General features: G+C 42.0%; 1 protein-coding gene across 2 annotated transcripts in view; it reads right to left on the bottom strand.

The window, feature by feature from the left end:
- GSK3B (glycogen synthase kinase 3 beta) overlaps nt 1-17,500 on the bottom strand; it is a 142,220-nt gene that overhangs the window by 52,324 nt on the left and 72,396 nt on the right. For both annotated transcript variants that reach the window (XM_048941627.1, XM_048941636.1), the window contains exon 3: nt 10,728-10,811. In XM_048941627.1, the coding sequence (XP_048797584.1) occupies nt 10,728-10,811 (84 nt within the window). The remainder of the gene's footprint in view (nt 1-10,727; nt 10,812-17,500) is intronic.

Genomic DNA, 17,500 nt, shown 5'->3' with positions numbered 1-17,500 from the left:
CAGGAAAAGGTGAGATGGAGAGACTCTACATGGATGACGCTACAGAGCTCCTAGGTATTCAGCTTGTCAGTAGGCCTACTGCCTATTGATCTTAACACTGCTCAATTTCAAAAACAAACCTCATTCAGCTTCAATTTAATAACACTACTGTTACCTAATGACTTAGAGCACAGCGTGGTGTGCACTCTCACCATGTTCTGTCTGAGCAAGTAGCCAGGATCTTGCTGGGGACGTAAACATTTTGTGGTAACACTGCAACACCTCAAATACCTGATGTGCAAAGTCTATGGTCATCATTACTGGACAATAAACACTGGTACTTTCACATCTCAGTAGCTCTCACCAATGGCTCCTAACAGGCCAGGTCACCATGCAAGGTCCTGCTTACAACACTCTTCCCTACAAAAAGATATTCTCCTTTAAGTACTGTTGCTTAAACAACAGCAGTAACAGCACCCGTGCTATGCGAGTGCCGATGACCCACTGGCTTGCGTCTGCTCTTATTGGAATTGTGCAACATAGAGAAGGAAAAGCAGCACCAGAAAACCTGCCTGTCCTGGGGCCTCCCTCCCCTGTCCTGAGAACTGGGTCAAAGAATCATGGAACCTGGGGAACAAGCCAGAACATGGACACCGAGGGACGAATACCAAAGGCAATACCAAATGGCTCTAGAACTCTACAGGTGTGCAATCACATGAAAAACTCGTCCTACTTGTACTTCAGCACTTTCCCTTCTGCAGCAACTGTTTTTTTGCCCTTCACTTCCAGTTGACACAAATCCAACACAACATCTACCTGGGACAGAATTTTCATGGTATTATTGATAATACAATATATTCTCTGAAAAATTCACGTTAACTTATGCATAGTAGGCCAAAAGAGAAAACAGTCTCTTGAAAATGAGGATACGCTTGATTCAGTGTAGATACAACTTGATGAATGTATAGACTGCTCAACCTCTTAGAGAGCAGCAGTCATACGTGTAACAAGTCACTGTGCCAAACTCTCTGCTACTGAGGTTGATTCAGCGGGTTCATGTTCCATGTACCAAAAAGACCTTCATGACAGATTTGACAGAAAAAAAAAGAGTAACAATGGAATTGTAGTGATTTCATCATCCTCTCACAGTACAAGCAAAAGGAGGTATATACAAATAACACATTACCACTAAAACCTTCACAGAACTGAGTTATACGAATTAAACAACTCTGTTTAGTTCCTACCATCTGTTTTACTTTTCTCTCCTCCATTTTGATTTTTTACTTTGCAATCTGTTGGAAAGAGGACTACTTCAGTGGCACGATGTGACACAGGCACAAAAAGATTAAAGCACTTCTATGGCAGATGGAGATCTGCCACCCACCCAATCAAATCCCTAAGAGTTTTGATGTTACCCACAGTATTTGAAGAAACTACATGGGGTTTGAATGCTGCTGTTTCTGTGTATGTAACATGTTAAAATCTACACAGGATAGAACAGGAGTATCTCTTCCCCCCGCCAGCAAACATGTTACCTAGATCTACACATCTGATGCACCCAAAACTTTAATATGCAACTATAAAGGCAAGCCTTACAGTGTTAGCTATGTAAGAAGCAACATACTTCACTCCTACCACAAGCAACTGACACTTCAGAAGTGCCCTAAATAGCTATGTTCATGAATTAAAGATGACTTGAGCGTTCTGACCTACCTCCTCCTGATGTTACCTAGTAGGAATCTGATAAACACTTAAGAGAACAGGTTTCAAGAACCCTTCTCTGTGAGCATGATCGGGACAAAAATAACAACCAAATTATCTGGATTTTCTGAACAAGATTCAGTGTGAGCTAGAAAGCAGTCATGGCCTGACAAGCTCTGAGGATGATGTAAGCTGGTGTGCCTACCTCATGCATTCCTCCTAAACACATATTTTTCCAGTGACCCAAATATAGTACAACAGGAAACAGGGCTAGCGCAAAGAGCTCACCAAATGAGGGCAACTGTTTGAGGATCAAGAGAATGGATCAAGGCTTATCTTTCCATTACAGGCCTTTTTCAGACCTCACCACATATTCTGCACGTGACTTGTTTCCACACTACTGTTCCAAAATTGCTGGGCTGGGAATCAGCCAAAGTAACCAACCCACCAGGAGCCTATCTCACATACCTACAGAGACCAGAATGGTTTGGAGGAGGCTGCATCATAGAAATCATTTGCAGAAAACAAACATAAGATTATGTTTTCTTTCCTACAGAAGTTGGGATTGAAAAGATTATTAGCCTTCCTCAACAGGTCAAGTGTTCAGCAACACTTTCCTATGCCTGCTGCTCAGGTTGTAATGTTCTATATATACTCTTTTAAAAAAGGGTGCACAGAGGAGCTGGATCCTGAAATACAGGATCAATGCATTCCATTAGGATTTTGACTTCAGCACTGCAATCGTTTACGGTCAATTGTATCAAATGTTAGAAGTTGTTTTTTGTCACTTGGCAGATAAATTCTCAGCTGACACATGCTGCTTCTGAACACTTAAAAGATTCAGAGCAAAATAACCATGGCCTTGTCACTGAACCAGTCCGTATCTCTCAAGAACCAATAACTGAAGTACCATTTCACTCCAGTTGGAAACACTCTGCATAAATAAATACCAATACAAACTGTGCCACAGTGAGCAGCATGAGTAGGATGCAGAAGCCAAAATGTTGTTGAATCTTTTGTGTCAGAAATCAGAAATCAAACATGCTGCAATACAACTTCTCCAGCACATGAATGTTAAATACCGCATGGCTGAAGACCTGGTGAAAGTAAAAACGCTGTTTTACAAACACATAAAAGGCTTCTGGAAGTCACAAATTCCACTTTTAAAACTCTTCTGTCCTTCAATCTACAAAAGCAAAACTGTTTAAGGCTATCCTGCTGGCATTCACTAAGTTCAGTATAAACCATTAGCTACTGAATTAAAAGGTCTGCTCTTCTGGATTGTTCCTGGCAAGGGAGAGAATATTTCTCCTCTGTGAATCTCCCTTCTCAACAAACTTAAACTAACTCTAGGTGCTTTCTAGGATGTTTTTTCCCCCCCAGATATTGTCCATTCTGTATTTGGAACGTGTGCACGAAAAACTGCAATTGACACATCTCAGTCCCAGTGCAAGTAAGTCCCTTATTCACCACCAATGCGATGACAGAAACACATCTTCAGAAACTAGTGGTTTCTTAAATGCCAAAGGACAGGCTGAAGTCAAGAAGAGAACATCACAGGGCATATTCTGAAGAATGCATCAATATCTGGGACGTCATCAGAAGTTCCCATGAATTGGCAGTCCTCCCTTGATTCTACAGAGAATGCCTGGGTGTAACATAATACAATAAAAAGTACTGAATCTATTTACTCTGTCTTCCATGGTGACTGAACTTACTGGTCAGTGTCTGGAAAGAGCAATGAACATGCTCATTTCAGTCTCCATCAGCCAGGTTAGCAACAGTGAGGTGGCAATTGTGGCGTTTCCAGGTGTTTTTTCCTCCCCTCCCTTATTTTCCTCTTTCTTTCAAATCCCAACTCATTTCTCTGAGATAGTTTTCAGATGATCAACTGTATGAGCACCGCTGAGTAGAAATGAACAACACAAGAGTTTCTTAAACCAACTCTGCATTCAGAAATCCTAAATACAGAACTACACTCTGAAGGACTGATTTACCTTTTCTTACAGCTACAACCAGCACACACTTCACCCGCTCTTTCCAAGCAGAGTAAGAGACACACCTTTCTCCTCTTATCTTAAATGCTGCCATACTACTTTAAAGACACAAAGCCTTTGGAGCAGCTTTCATAGACAAAGCAAGAAATTTCAGGCTTCCTACTCTAACTACTTGGTAGCCATGACATTCTGGAAAAATCCTTAAATGCAAAAAATGCTGGAATTGCCCTTATTTAGATGAAGGAATGGTGACATCCAGTGGCCACATGAGCATGTCTGTACTTGCAGTTTACAACCACATTTCAGAAATACACCTCTATTTTTATTAGCATCACAATTACTAGGTAATATTCCCTCAGTGCCTAAGGACAGGTATACCATTCTTTGGGTAAAGAACTGGCTAGAGGCCATGCCCAGCAGGTCGTGGTGAATGGAGTTAAGTCCAGCTGACGACCCATTTCAAGTGGTGTCCCCCAAGGGTAGGTACCGGGGCATATCTTCTTTAATATCTTTATTGATGACTTAGATGAGGGGATTGAGTGCACCCTCAGTAAGTTTGCAGATGACACCAAGCTGGGAGGTGGTGTCGATCTCCTGAGGGTAGGGAGGCCCTGCAGAGGGATCTGGATAAGCTGGATCGCTGGGCCGAGGTGAATGGGATGAGGTTCAACAAGGCCAAGTGTCGGGTTCTGCACTTTGGCCACAACAACCTCATGCAGCGTTACAGGCTTGGGGCTGAGTGGCTGGATGACTGTGAAGAGGAAAGGGACCTGGGGGTGTTGGTTGATGGTCGGCTGAACATGAGCCCACAGTGTGCCCAGGTGGCCAAGAGGGCCAATGGCATCCTGGCCTGCATTAGAAATAGTGTGGCCAGCAGGAGCAGGGAGGTGATCAGCCCCCTCTACTCAGCACTGGTGAGGCTGCACCTCGAGTATTGTGTTGTCTTGGGCCCCTCACTACAAGAAAGACATTGAGGCCCTGGAACGTGTCCAGAGAAGGGCAACGAAACTGGTGAGGGGTCTGGAGCACAAGTCTTATGAGGAGCGGCTGAAGGAGCTGGGATTGTTCAGTGTGGAGAAGAGGAGGCTCAGGGGAGACCTCATTGCACTCTACAACTTCCTGAAGGGAGGCTGTGATGAGGAGGGGTTTGGCCTCTTCTCCCAGGCAGCAAACAGGACCCGAGGAAATGGCCACAAGTTGTGCCAGAGGAGGTTTAGGTTAGACATAAGGAAGAACTTTTTCTCTCAGAGAGTGGTCAGGCACTGGAATGGCTGCCCAGGGAGGTGGTGGAGTCATTATCCCTAGCGGTGTTCAAGAGGCGCCTGGATGAGGAGCTACGAGATACGGTTTAGTGCTTGTGGCAGCAATGGTGATGGGAAGATGGTACGACTAAATGATCTTGCAGGTCCTTTCCAACTTCGTGATTCTATGACAGAATTTCAGAAATTATGTGGGTCCCAAGCTTTCTGTTCCCACATCTGTCTGTCAGAAAATTCCCAAACTGGCTTATAATACTATCCTTCAGCAAGATACACTCTGAGGCAGGAGATTCCTACCAGATCAGCTGTAATGGCAGTATAACAACAGAAATCAGGCCAATCAATATAATTCACATTTAAGATCTTACCTAGGCCTGACTCTAAAGTAGCTGTTGAACCATTTGAAGATACTACATTTAGGTGATGTTCTAAGTCTTGTGTTCTAAGGCAACACTTCTTCCCTCCATTGAAAGTTTTCTGTCATGGTTTTTCATTTTCCCACGTAAGATGACAACATTAAGGAAAAAAGTCCCACCTGAAGACCATTTGGGAGTCCCTGCCTATCTTGTTTATTCCACACCCTGTAAAGTCCTTAGGATTTTTGTTTTAATTCCAAGGATAAATATTTCTATGAAGATGGAAGGAGCCACCCAATATCTGAAAGGTGGAATTGATTTGTGACCTTTAACACAAGTGATCCGTGGCCATTTGAATCACATCTTTAGACATTATGCTGCAGGCTGGCAACAAATCTGTAGATAGATGGAAATTAGTGGAGAAAGTTGGGCTGACTGAGCTGTCCTGCATACCTACCTTGCCATGAGAAAGAGAATCAAAGAATCACAGTATGCCTTGGAAGGGACCTCAAGGATCATCAAGCTCCAACCTCCAAACCTAATACTAGACCAGGCTTCTCAGGGCCCCATCCAATCCGGCCTTGAATACCTCCAGGGATGGGGCATCCACAACCTCTCTGGGCAGCTGTTCCAGCACCTCACCACTCTCCTGGCAAAAAACTTCCATCTGATATCTAACCTGAATCTTTCCTCCTTCAACTTAAAACCATTTCCCCTTGTCCTACTGTTATCTACCCTTTCAAAGAGTTGATTCCCCTCCTGTTTGTAGGCTCCCTTTAGGTACTGGAAGGCTGCAAGGTCACCTCCTAGCCTTCTTTTCTCCAGGCTGAACAAGCCCAGCTGTGAGGAACAGCTAGAACTGGTGGAAGAATGATCTGAGAAGATAAAAGTGACTCACCAGGCATAATGGACTTTTAATAGACCCAGTGAAATCAGAGCTTCCCATTTCCACAGCAGGCACTGTCCACACTGAGGATTCTGCTGCCTACTGCAAAGCCCTGCTGCAGAGGGGCATAACTGCAATTTCTAGTGACAAAATCTACTCAAAACCAGAGACTGCTCTTAGGTATAGCTGAGGAAATTCCCAGCATGTTGCTAGCCCTAGCAGCAGTAACTGATAATCATTATCTGATGACTGGTGCTCTTTTTGAAACAAGTGTGGCCAGCCTTAGGCAAGGACTAACGATACCAACATCACGAACTCATAATAATTGGCATTAATTGTTCCTTTGTTGACAGCACAGCAGATCTGCCAAGGATTAAATGGATCATAATGACTAAACTCATCTGTAGCAACAGCCCTTCAGCACTTGATTGGGCTGGTGAAAAGCATTCACACAGTCTCTATCTATTTGCAGTTGGACTCGAGGCTCTATCATGTGTGAATACTGCACAAAACCAAGGTGGTTTTTTTTTGTCATTTCTGCAAGAAAGGACGGTGATGTTCAGGCCTCTGACGGTGAGGATGCGCCTCTCCCTAGTAGGGATGTGAACCTAGAGAAATAACAGCTGTTCAGCAAGGCCCAAACTTTCAAATCAGCCAGTCACTCCCTTCTTCCAAATGTCTTCTTTGTAGCTTAGTAACTTGCTGCCAAAGCACATTTGAGACACGCACTCAGCCACACCTACAAACTGCTGCGTACCATGCCCTGCACATTAATTTCAAACCTCAGCCTATGGGAGAAAATTTCTACCCTGAGTTTGCATGGACTTTCAGCTGCAAGCTGTTACACTAAGGCTAAATAAGATTAAAGATCAATTAAAAGATGTAGATGGGCCAGCTCAGCCTCCAGAAAAAAGCGAGCACATTGCATATTTATGATCTTTCAAATACACTTTGATGACTCTGAATAACAAGCTACCTTGACAAGAAAAAAAGCTACATAGCCAGAGATACAATTACCCAACAAAACCAGTATTTAGTTTACTTCTATACAATCTGATGCATGAAGAAATCTTTCCAGTGACCCCTCTCCCTCTTTTGGACATGGATCCATACTCTCAAACATCCACACAGGAAAGCCTGACAGTTAGGAAATACCATCAAGAAGTATCCAAACCAGAAATGCAGAGGAAAAAGAATGTAGATTAAGAACTCTTGTTTCAGGTTTTACCAGGCTGAACAGTTTAATTCAGCAGCCATTGATCTAAGAAGTTAGTTTAGGCTACAAAACATTGGGAAATACAGCACGGAAGCCAATGGGAGTAGTATTCAGTCTATCCAGATCCACTCTAACTTAGAGCACGGTTCAAAAGCTCTGTGCTGCTGAAACCTAAATGGGGCAGGCTGCAAGACTACTCCATGCTTCACTACAACATTTACATTTATCTATCATGCTACACACAAAGCAGTCCTTGAAATTAAGGAAAAGGAACCAAAATCAAACAAAGTGTGACTTCCTAATATGGTCTGATCTCCTTGAGCTGCCCAAACTGGGTCTCTTGTTCAAGACCATACCATAAAGCAGAATACCAAAACTACAACCAACACAGCAGAGTTGGCTAGCCTACAAACATGCCCATTTTCACCAAGGAATATTCAGAAAATCAGAAATCACAAAACTACACATGGAAAAGACTCGCTGCTACTTCTGTAAAGAGAACATTTCACAAATCAATGTACCAGTTAGTTGTTCTTTCCTCCCCTCTATTTCTTTCTACTACTCGTAACTACAGGTTTTAGACCACCAAAAAGCACAGTACAGTGACACAAGTCAGTGCTCTACTATCAGTCATCTCATAAAGCCTCAGGAAAAAAAAGAAATCAGAACCTACTCTGGAAGATTCATTAAGGTAATCCTTTGGAAGAACTGAGTTATCCAACGGGTCTGATGAATGTCTGCAACCTTACAGGAAGAAGGAACTGAGGCATATATAGTTTACAGAAACAACTTCAATGCCATGCCTGTCAACTGTCTTATTAAAGTATATTATATGTTCTTTGTGAGTAATCTTAAACTGGAAATTATTAGTCAAACATGATTAATGTACAGTCAGTATGTAAACCTATATATGTAAAGGTATATATGTATAAATATACATACATACAAGTGAGCATATACAAGCACACTCGCACATACAAACATCTTCATAAAGTATACCTATATAAAGGTAATACAACTCCAAAGATGCTCAGAAAAGGGGGATTCACACAGACACAGAAAACAAAGAAGTAATCAAAACTGTGTTTACTACAAGAACTCGCTGCTGCTATGCTGGATTGCTTTTGGCAAAAACAGGCATGAAATACAAGCAAATGGCAGAACCTCTATAAAGTACTATAGGTTTGATGCAGCAGAAGAGTGGTCCCATTATCGAGTGTTACTTGGAATTTATTTTTATATTTTATCTATTTCCTGTTGCTTCAATTTTTCTAACAAAAAAACGTAATTGACTCTTTTGCAAGAATGAAGTCAGTTTGAAGGTTGCCTCATTCCCAAAAATGCCTAAAATAAACTGAAGGGACTATTCAGCACAAGGCTTTCAAAGAGTACCAACAGTATCTGTCTAAATAGACAGAATCTGGACATAAATTTAAGCTTCAGTTATTAGCAAAAAAAAAAAAAAAAAAAAAAGAACAAAAAAAAACAACCAGAACTAAAACAAAGAAAAAAAACCCTCTGGGCTTACAGGGAGGTAAGCAGAGAGAAGTCCGAGCAGGCTCCAACTTGGACCAAGTGGTGAAATAATCATGGCAACATGAAAATGTTTAGTATGTAGGTACCAAAATTAATTTCACTGTCAAACTGTTTAATTAAAGAGATCAGCAGTTAGTTACATGTGAAACATTTCTGCCATAGTTCGGTTCTAATCTGTGTTTAATCTATGCTAAATTCTATATGAAGACAGACAAGAACTGCAAGCCATAGTCATCACTTCAGAACCCTGACCTGCTGCTATCTAGATCTTTTCCCAAACAGCAGATGACAAACTAATTTGCAAATAGCTCCATGTACTGCTGCCAGCATGGAAACACTCACAAGCCAATTATGTATCATTCTGCACAGAACTGCAAAGAGACCTTGCAACCTGAACACTGCTGTTGATGCTGGGTGTACTTACACCCTGGGGACTGGTTCCCATTCACCCCAGTCAGCAGCGAGGTGGAAGCGGAAATTTCAAAAGGTACAGAGCAGAAACATGAACAAAGAAGAACAGAAAAGAATGTGAAAGAAAACTACTCCCCAAAGCATTAAGATTCACTTGTAATGGACAGAGAGTGCATTATTAAAAACAAAACTAGCTTTGCCAAGAATTAGCCATGTGGAGTTGAAAGAGCTAAGTAGAAAATCCAGTCTCAAGCTCAACATCAAGTTAAAGATTTACAAAAGACTTTTACTTAAGTTATTATTAGACAAAGACTCCTGGAACAGCATTCTGAAATTTTAACATTTCCACTGTTGGCAGAAGATTTCTGAAAGACATCAGACAAGGCAGCTGTCTTCTGCTTGTCTCATGAAGTTCTACTTCACTGTGGCTAAGTTACAAGCTGGTTAAATACAGAGCTATAACCAAGCCCTCCCTCATGGTATTTCTCTCTTTACACTCATAATGGTTAAAGAATTTCTGATTATATGCTAAATGATCACTACATACTTGAAAAACCACCACCAGCAAACTACCACCAAAATAACAGACATAAAAATAACCTGGAAATATTCCCTCTACTTTTGTTTGGTAAGCACGGTAAAATGGATGACCTAAGCTTAAAAAAAAATTGGGGGGGGGGAAAAAAAAAGAAAAAATATCATATTTCTCCCTGACACTTGCAGGCTGGTTCTGCAAGCTTTCCATAGGCAGAGGCAAGCTCATCTAGAGTTCTCCCTCTGTGCACTGCATAAGACTGCAGAGACCTAACATCAAGTCACCCTGGGAGTGCCACCTCCTTTCCTAAATACTGCATACAAGGAGGGAAGTGCTTTCCCTTTCCCATTCTGCCAATCCACTGCATGGCAGCCACAGTTAATTTCCTACTGCTGTCAGCTCAGGTATACAGAACCTCAGAGCACTGCAGACACACCAGTACATACATATATATGTGTACAGGCTCCCACGGGCAGTGGGCAAAATCCCAAGCCCATGTAAGTTCTATAAATCTAGAGTGCTTAGAATGCTCGAATGCTAAAAAACACGTCTATAATTCAGGAAAGGTAGCAGTAAAATGTGCAAATGAAACCCTGCTGTGCTTCATCAAAAAAAGAGGCAGAGTATACCTAAATCGGTTACACTATTGTTATGATACATTAATAACACTACTCCATGGACCACCACACTTCCACTACGAAGATCTGTTCCAAAAGACCTGTTCAGCATCACTACAGCTTCTTTTCAGTGTTATCACTATCTTCACACTCTTTCTTGTCTCTAGAAATTCAAACAGCTCATTAAGGACTAGGATGGGTACGAGGAAACATCTTCCCATTTTTCATTCTTACCTTCTCTCCACTGGAGTAGAAGAAATAACGCAATCGGACAATGTTACAATGATCCAGCTTTCTCATAATCTGGAGCTCTCGGTTCTGAAAAGAAAAAAAAAGGAGAAATGCAAATGATTAGGAACTCTTTTCTCAATTACTTTACCACTGAAAATATTGATGTCACTGAACGTGTTTTCCCTCAAAAACAAAGATCTGAAGATACACTGCAAACCCAAGAACTATCTACTTTATATTACTAAAGTATCAGTGTTAATAGTCAAGAAAACATTAACTTTGCATTTTTATTTTCCAATCTTACCATTATACAAGGTATCAGCCAGAACATTTAGAAGGCTTCCTACTTGAATACTGTAAAAACAATATAAAAGCAAACATAACACTTCTACTCCTCCATCCATCAAACTGACGGCCAACTGAATTCCACCACTCTGATGTCCAAGTGAATTTCAACACAGATGGCCACTTGAACACCACCACACAGTGCTCTCTCATTGCCTTCCTCAAAGGATGAGAAGCAGGAGAAAATATGAGAAAAAAGGAAAAAAAAGCTCACAGGTGGAAATCAAGTGAATTCCACCACAGCCAGATCCAGAACAATGCTGTGAAACAGGTGTATGATGGAAAAACTTTTCCCTTACCATCCTCCTTGAAATGCCAACAAAAAAGACACGTAATTGAGAAGGGAACTCAATTCCCAGTTTCATTCAACCATGGTTTAACTAGATGTAGGCAGAGAGAAAAGCAATGCTATTTTTTCCATTTTATATCAACTCGAAAAATCTGTTAAGATAAAAATCAATTCATTATATACATAATAAACTGGGGACTTTACTGCAAATACCCACTGCAACTGGGCCCTAAACAGATTAGGGAGCTTCTAGTCTAACAGACAAAATGAGTGAAATTAGTTGAATTGCAGGTATGGACGAAAACATGCAAGTAAAATTAACACAGCTATGTTTTATATTTTGCTCCACAGCTGCTGCTCTAACACACCTCTCTCCTGTGGTTACACACACACATCACTTTTTCCTTCCTCATTTGCTGTATCTGTAGTTCTAAAACTAGAAGGTATTTCAACTTTAACTTGGATCACAGGGTTGCAAATCATGCAACCTGACTAGCTAGGATCAGATATGTACTAGTCCTACTAGCTTCATCAACCTTGAAATCTTCAGGAATATTTAGGAAGAAAACTCTTTAGCTACAAAACGTTCCCATACATAGATGGTCAAACTTCACACGTTGTGAGGCGCCGTTGTTGAAACATGGATATCACATTCTGAGCATAAGAGAGTCACACACAGTGCCTATCACTACTACTGAAGCTTGAGGAACTCTGCAAGAATTCTGAAATTCTCCTGAAATCTCACAGAGTGAATCTGTGAAAGAGGAATACTGGGTTCACCACATAACCTCACCTACACACCTTGCACCCAACGGAGAAAAGAGTTCTTCTGGCACAAATGGGAGCATAAATAATCTCCACCTACTCATTTCCTTATTAAAAATTACCAATAAGAAGTCATCTTTGCTTGTTGTGTTTGGGGTTCCTGTGACACATGGCACAACTCTGACTTTCGACAGACAGGAAGATCCTGTCTTCTCATTTTGTCCAACCTGCATACCACTGCTCATGCGGTGCTATCATCTCAGTAGCTGAAAACCCATAACAGATTTTTAACTATCATAACAAAGCTGGGATGGATCTAAACCCCATCAGTCATAGAAACACTTCTTGTGATGAAACACTCGTTTCTCCAGGTGGATTTTACAATGCTTAACAACATTACTACCCAACTGAAACTAACACAAGAATTCTCTGTACCTCCAACTCAATTCTACCAGCAAGAAAAATGATTTTTTCTGCCATTTATCCCAGTAAGATGGAAATAATACCATTTATCTCAGGGAATTACTGAACACATGAATATACTAAGCACGTACATGTAAAAACTATTTTAGCAATCCCTCTACTAGCTCCTTAAAATATGCATATACACTCTTAAGTCAAGTTATTGCTTCAATCTCTTAAGATAGCATGTGTATACTGACTGAATACACTGCGAAAAAAAATCAGGAGTTACTCTAATGCAAGGCTGAGGTTATATTTATCCCCTGGTACCTCAGCCCAGCAGAAGCACAATCTGTGCCTACTCTGATGCCTTCCATTCAGATCCATCTCCTTCGGCTCTGACCCCGACCATCTGCTGTGGCTCCACAGGCAGGGCTTCAAAGGGTGCTAACATCAGGGATAACCATAAACCAGTTACACAGTAACCTACATCTAGCATCCCAGAAACAGACTGAATGAAGCAACTGTCATCTTAGTCAGTCCCCTCAGCTGTCTTAAAGCCAACCAGATTTTCAGTCATCACTCCTGATGGAGGTGAAAATGGAATACTCAAACAGTCACAAAAGCTCAACTGGATGTGGCAGAGAAGAGAGCTTCTGATGCTCATGTCACAGGCTGACGCCCTTAAGAACTCATTTCTCTCCAACAAATACATCAAGAATTCTCACTGTACTACTTCACTGTATGCTTCTTAAACACTTAACAGCCATTTCGCATCAAAGTGGGTCGTGCACAAATACAGTTAAAAAACAAAACAAAAAAATCCTGAATTACACTAAAGGAATCCTTTGTGAAGAGAACAGTGACAGATGTCCTAGACAGTGTAAGAGAGAAAGCACACAGCTAGGTATGATGCAGGCTAAAACCATTTCAGAACACGCTGAAGAGACAAGCTGACCAAACACAGGGTGGATGGAAACATCAAGCTTGTGCTCATCCCTCGTTCATCTCTGTCTTTCATGAGTGACATTAGTGAAAAGTCCAAGACTCAGACAGGAAGTACTTCTCCCACCTCTATTAATAGGAAGAGAAAGATTTAGTTTACACACTGAGAATTTCAGCCCAGAGAGCGATGAAGGCAGCTTCAACCTCCAGCACCAGCCCTTCCACAAGAGAGGGAAGAGCTCTGAAACACAGAGCTCTTGTGGTACACACTGCACTCCAAGAAGCAGCAAAAAAAAAAGACAAATGGCACCACAAGATGATCCTTCAGTAGATTTCTTGTGCAGTTTGATTTATCTAAAATCCAGAATGCAAGGGGCTGCTAACGCACAGTCCCAGAAGACTGATTTGCAACCAGTGCATTTCAGCCTTTCAATAATTACTGGTGCAAACCTAATGTGACAAAAACCTGTTTATCGCTTCTGAAGACAACTTTCCTAGCTCTGTCTCTGAATCTGTTCATTATATTGAATAAATACAGTCGCTCTAAGTTAAAGATTGCCAAGACATCATCAGATTTGTAGCTTTTAACCACAGCCAATTAAGCTGATGCATGAAGATGCACGTCTTCTCCCTGAGGTTGTACCCCAACTCCTCACAGCAATGCTAATGCTGTAGTTGATGTAAAACCACCAAAGCAAAATTATTCCTGGCTCGCTACCTTAATCTGTAATAACGGACTAGGATAACTATCTCCCAACGCATTCTCTTCTGCCCCCATCCAGATTTCTAGAGCTACTTCAGCTATTTATCAATCCTAATCTGGATCTTTCTGTTGTTTTTGTTTAAATAATTTCACAAAATGACTGGATCTTAAAGGATTATGGATTTGAAACTTGAACTGCATCAGATCAAATGGAGGTGGAAAAGTTCCGTGCAGTGCCCACTAGCATGTCAGAATCAATATAAACTCAATGATGTGTAGAAATATGGATATAGTTCAGAAGAGATGGTCTTTGAGTTTCCTTGGCTATAGAGCATGCTGGATTTTGCTCTTTTTTTCTTTCCTAAATGACTGAAATCTCAGCAAGGTACTTCGAAGATACTGAAAGCAGATGAAAAACAAGAAACTAGGAAGCTGCATTTTTGCTTTGATACACCAGGGTTACTACCTGGTTCTTGTGACCACATGAGGTTGTGCACCTCTGGTTCTCTTCAGAGATGACATCTTTTTGAGGGAAAGGCAGCATCCTTTCAGGGGTAAAATGTTAACCTATTTCAACAATTTCAGCAACCATCTTCTCTACTAAAGGTAATGCTCATTTTTGCACTTTGTCTTTATTCTTCTTAGGGCAATACCTGCAAATGCTTGAGTTCAACATGCCCCATTTTCCTCTCTGGTTGCAAAAAGATGATAAATAACAATCATCACAAATTCTGGCATTATACACAGACAGAAGCAGCATAGGTAGATCCAAATTTCTTAGCATACACAATTCTCCTCTTGTATGCTTCACATTTACAGCTTTCTCCTTTTTTTCTACTGCCTCCATAATTTTCTCTGTTCTACCATGCTTCTTATTCTTCTGCAAAGCTTTCTGCACAGTGACGAGCTGGAGCACGGGATCATTAGAGCAGTGGAGAAAGGAACTAGTTTCCAGCAAGAGGCGTGAAAGCTATGATAAAGCCTCAAGTCTGATTTTTGTTTTTTTTTTCTCCTCTTCTTCCTGCTTCCACTTAAACAGCTTGAATGGCTGGGCACCTCCGTTCATCTGCTGCACTACTGAGCCTCTCTGGAGAAAGCGTGCAGGCCGTCTTTCAAGGTGACATCAAGCATTTCCACAGAGCAGAAAGAAGTATCACTATCCCATCCGTGTCCCATCACCTGCAAAAGGCTGCACAGGGCAGCAGTCACACATAGACAGGTCTTCCCATCTGAGGTCTTCTGTACAAATTCCTTGAGCTGACTGACCCGTCCCTCCAAAAATGCATTTCAAATGCTGTCAGTCACAAGGCTCCTTTTAACGCTGTCTTGCTCTCACCAAAAGAATGTCAGAAATTACTCTAGGGCTCAAAGAAATAACTTCTTTCCACAGAAATACGATGATTCAGTCATTTACAGAATAAAAGGTTAATTCCTAGATTATCCTGTATTTGCCCCAAGCCATCACTGAAATAAACCAGCGCTTAAAGGAAAAACAAGTGAAAAGGGCTTAACTACAGAGGTCAGGGCCGGGAATCTGCCCATGCCAGTCATTAATAGCCAGTCAGGCGTGAAAAGTCCATTTTGTGGGCAAGCAATTTCAAGCAGAGAGAAATGTCAACAGCGATCACAGTTTTCCTCATTTACATGTGTGATGCAAATGAAGTCCAACCCGTCTCTCTCTTGCTGCCAGACACTGTGTATTTCCAACATGGGAAGATTTAGGCTAAAAAGAAACCCTCTTCCAACAGCCACCATTACCCAGTTAGTGCCAGTCCATCAGCGACTGCAAAACACTCGCAGCTGTGCTGGCTTAACATGTGGGTCAGAAAGTTCAGATGCTGCATCCTGCTCCAATCCCTATTGATGGATAGCACACACGTGCAGCTTGGAGGATTTTGTTTGTAAAACGCTGTGATTCCTTTAATCCTAAAAGGCCTAGAGACCGATATCATACTCATTAGCACACTGTTAGCATTCAGGGCTTCCCTGAGGAAAAAAAATAGGGATCAGTGATAGCAACCAGCAGCTTACAGCATAAATGTAAACTTGCTGCTTTCAACACCATCACCCCACACAGATATAGTCCTTCCCTTGCACCTCTCCTGGCCATTCACAGGAATTCCAGCCCTCCACAGAAGGGAAAAGCTAAATGTTAAGCACCCATGCAACATGAGGATAATGAACTCACTCGGTGAAGCAAGTGTGAACGAAGGGACCCAAGAAACTGAATGCTCGTGCATGCCTGTCTGCGCTGTGCAGTCACAGCACGCTTTGTCACCACACAACCGCAAGGAATGCAGGCTTCCTTTCCCCACCAAATTCCACAATGCTGCCAAACTTTCCACTCTTTGTCCTCATGCAAAAATCTGGTGGCTAAGATCCCGAAGTGACAGAAGATGGAGACGCACAGCAGGGCTGCGGAGCACAACGCTTCTGAACGCTGGCCTGAGAGCTGTTAATGCAGAACACCCAGGAAGAGTCAGAGCACAAACCGTGTGTGTCAGCTCTATTCTAGTCAAAAATTATTACTGAGTGCAGCGACCTTCAGCCGCAGCATGGGTACAGAGCAGGGTAAAAAGCGTCAGCTTGGCACGAGGCTGCCTTAAATATGGGCTAGCTTTCTTTAACCCCTGGAAAGCTAGGCAGATTATGCCTGCACCATGCAGCAGTAAGAGCTCTCAGAAAGGTATGCTGGATAGAAAATAGAGACTCTAAGACATGCCTTCCTTCCGTCCTGTGTAGCCTTTTATTGGAAAACTCAGGCATCATGGCCCTTCTTACAAATGGGCCACCTACCTGTTCCCCCATACAGTGCTATTTTACGTAACCTCCAGCCTGCTCTTGCTAGTGCAAGACACAGTCCCTAGATAGAAGACTTAGGCTTCATACGGCTATGATACACTTTTTTCTGTAGCTGAAAAGACAAGAGAACACACGACAAGCTATAGTCCCCTGGGGGAACAGAAGAAAAATTCTGTCTCTTCTTTCACTTCCTCCACATATCTCAGTGGTTAACTGAAGGGAAGAAAGCAAATTCTTCGTTAGCTCACCGTGATCTCTTTGAATGGAAGTGAGCTTGAGAGCCTCTCAGAGACTTAATACCATTTCTAGATTCCTGCCAGCTCTCAGGAAGCTTGAGACCAAACTTGGAACAGAAACTGATTTACAGCCCCATGTCTCTTTCAGACCACAACCTGAAATCAATTAATCATTTTCAAGTGGTTGTTCCAAAGCCTGTGACCTCATGAACTGCTTAGTTCTAAATCTCAGCCCTGCAGCATCTACTGTGCCCGGCCAGGGGCGAGGCCAAAAGCAGCAGGAATTACA

This window comes from Lagopus muta, chromosome 1 (assembly GCF_023343835.1).
Source record: "Lagopus muta isolate bLagMut1 chromosome 1, bLagMut1 primary, whole genome shotgun sequence".
Classification (NCBI taxonomy): Eukaryota; Metazoa; Chordata; class Aves; order Galliformes; family Phasianidae; genus Lagopus; species Lagopus muta.
This window is presented reverse-complemented; position numbering and strand designations above follow the sequence as displayed.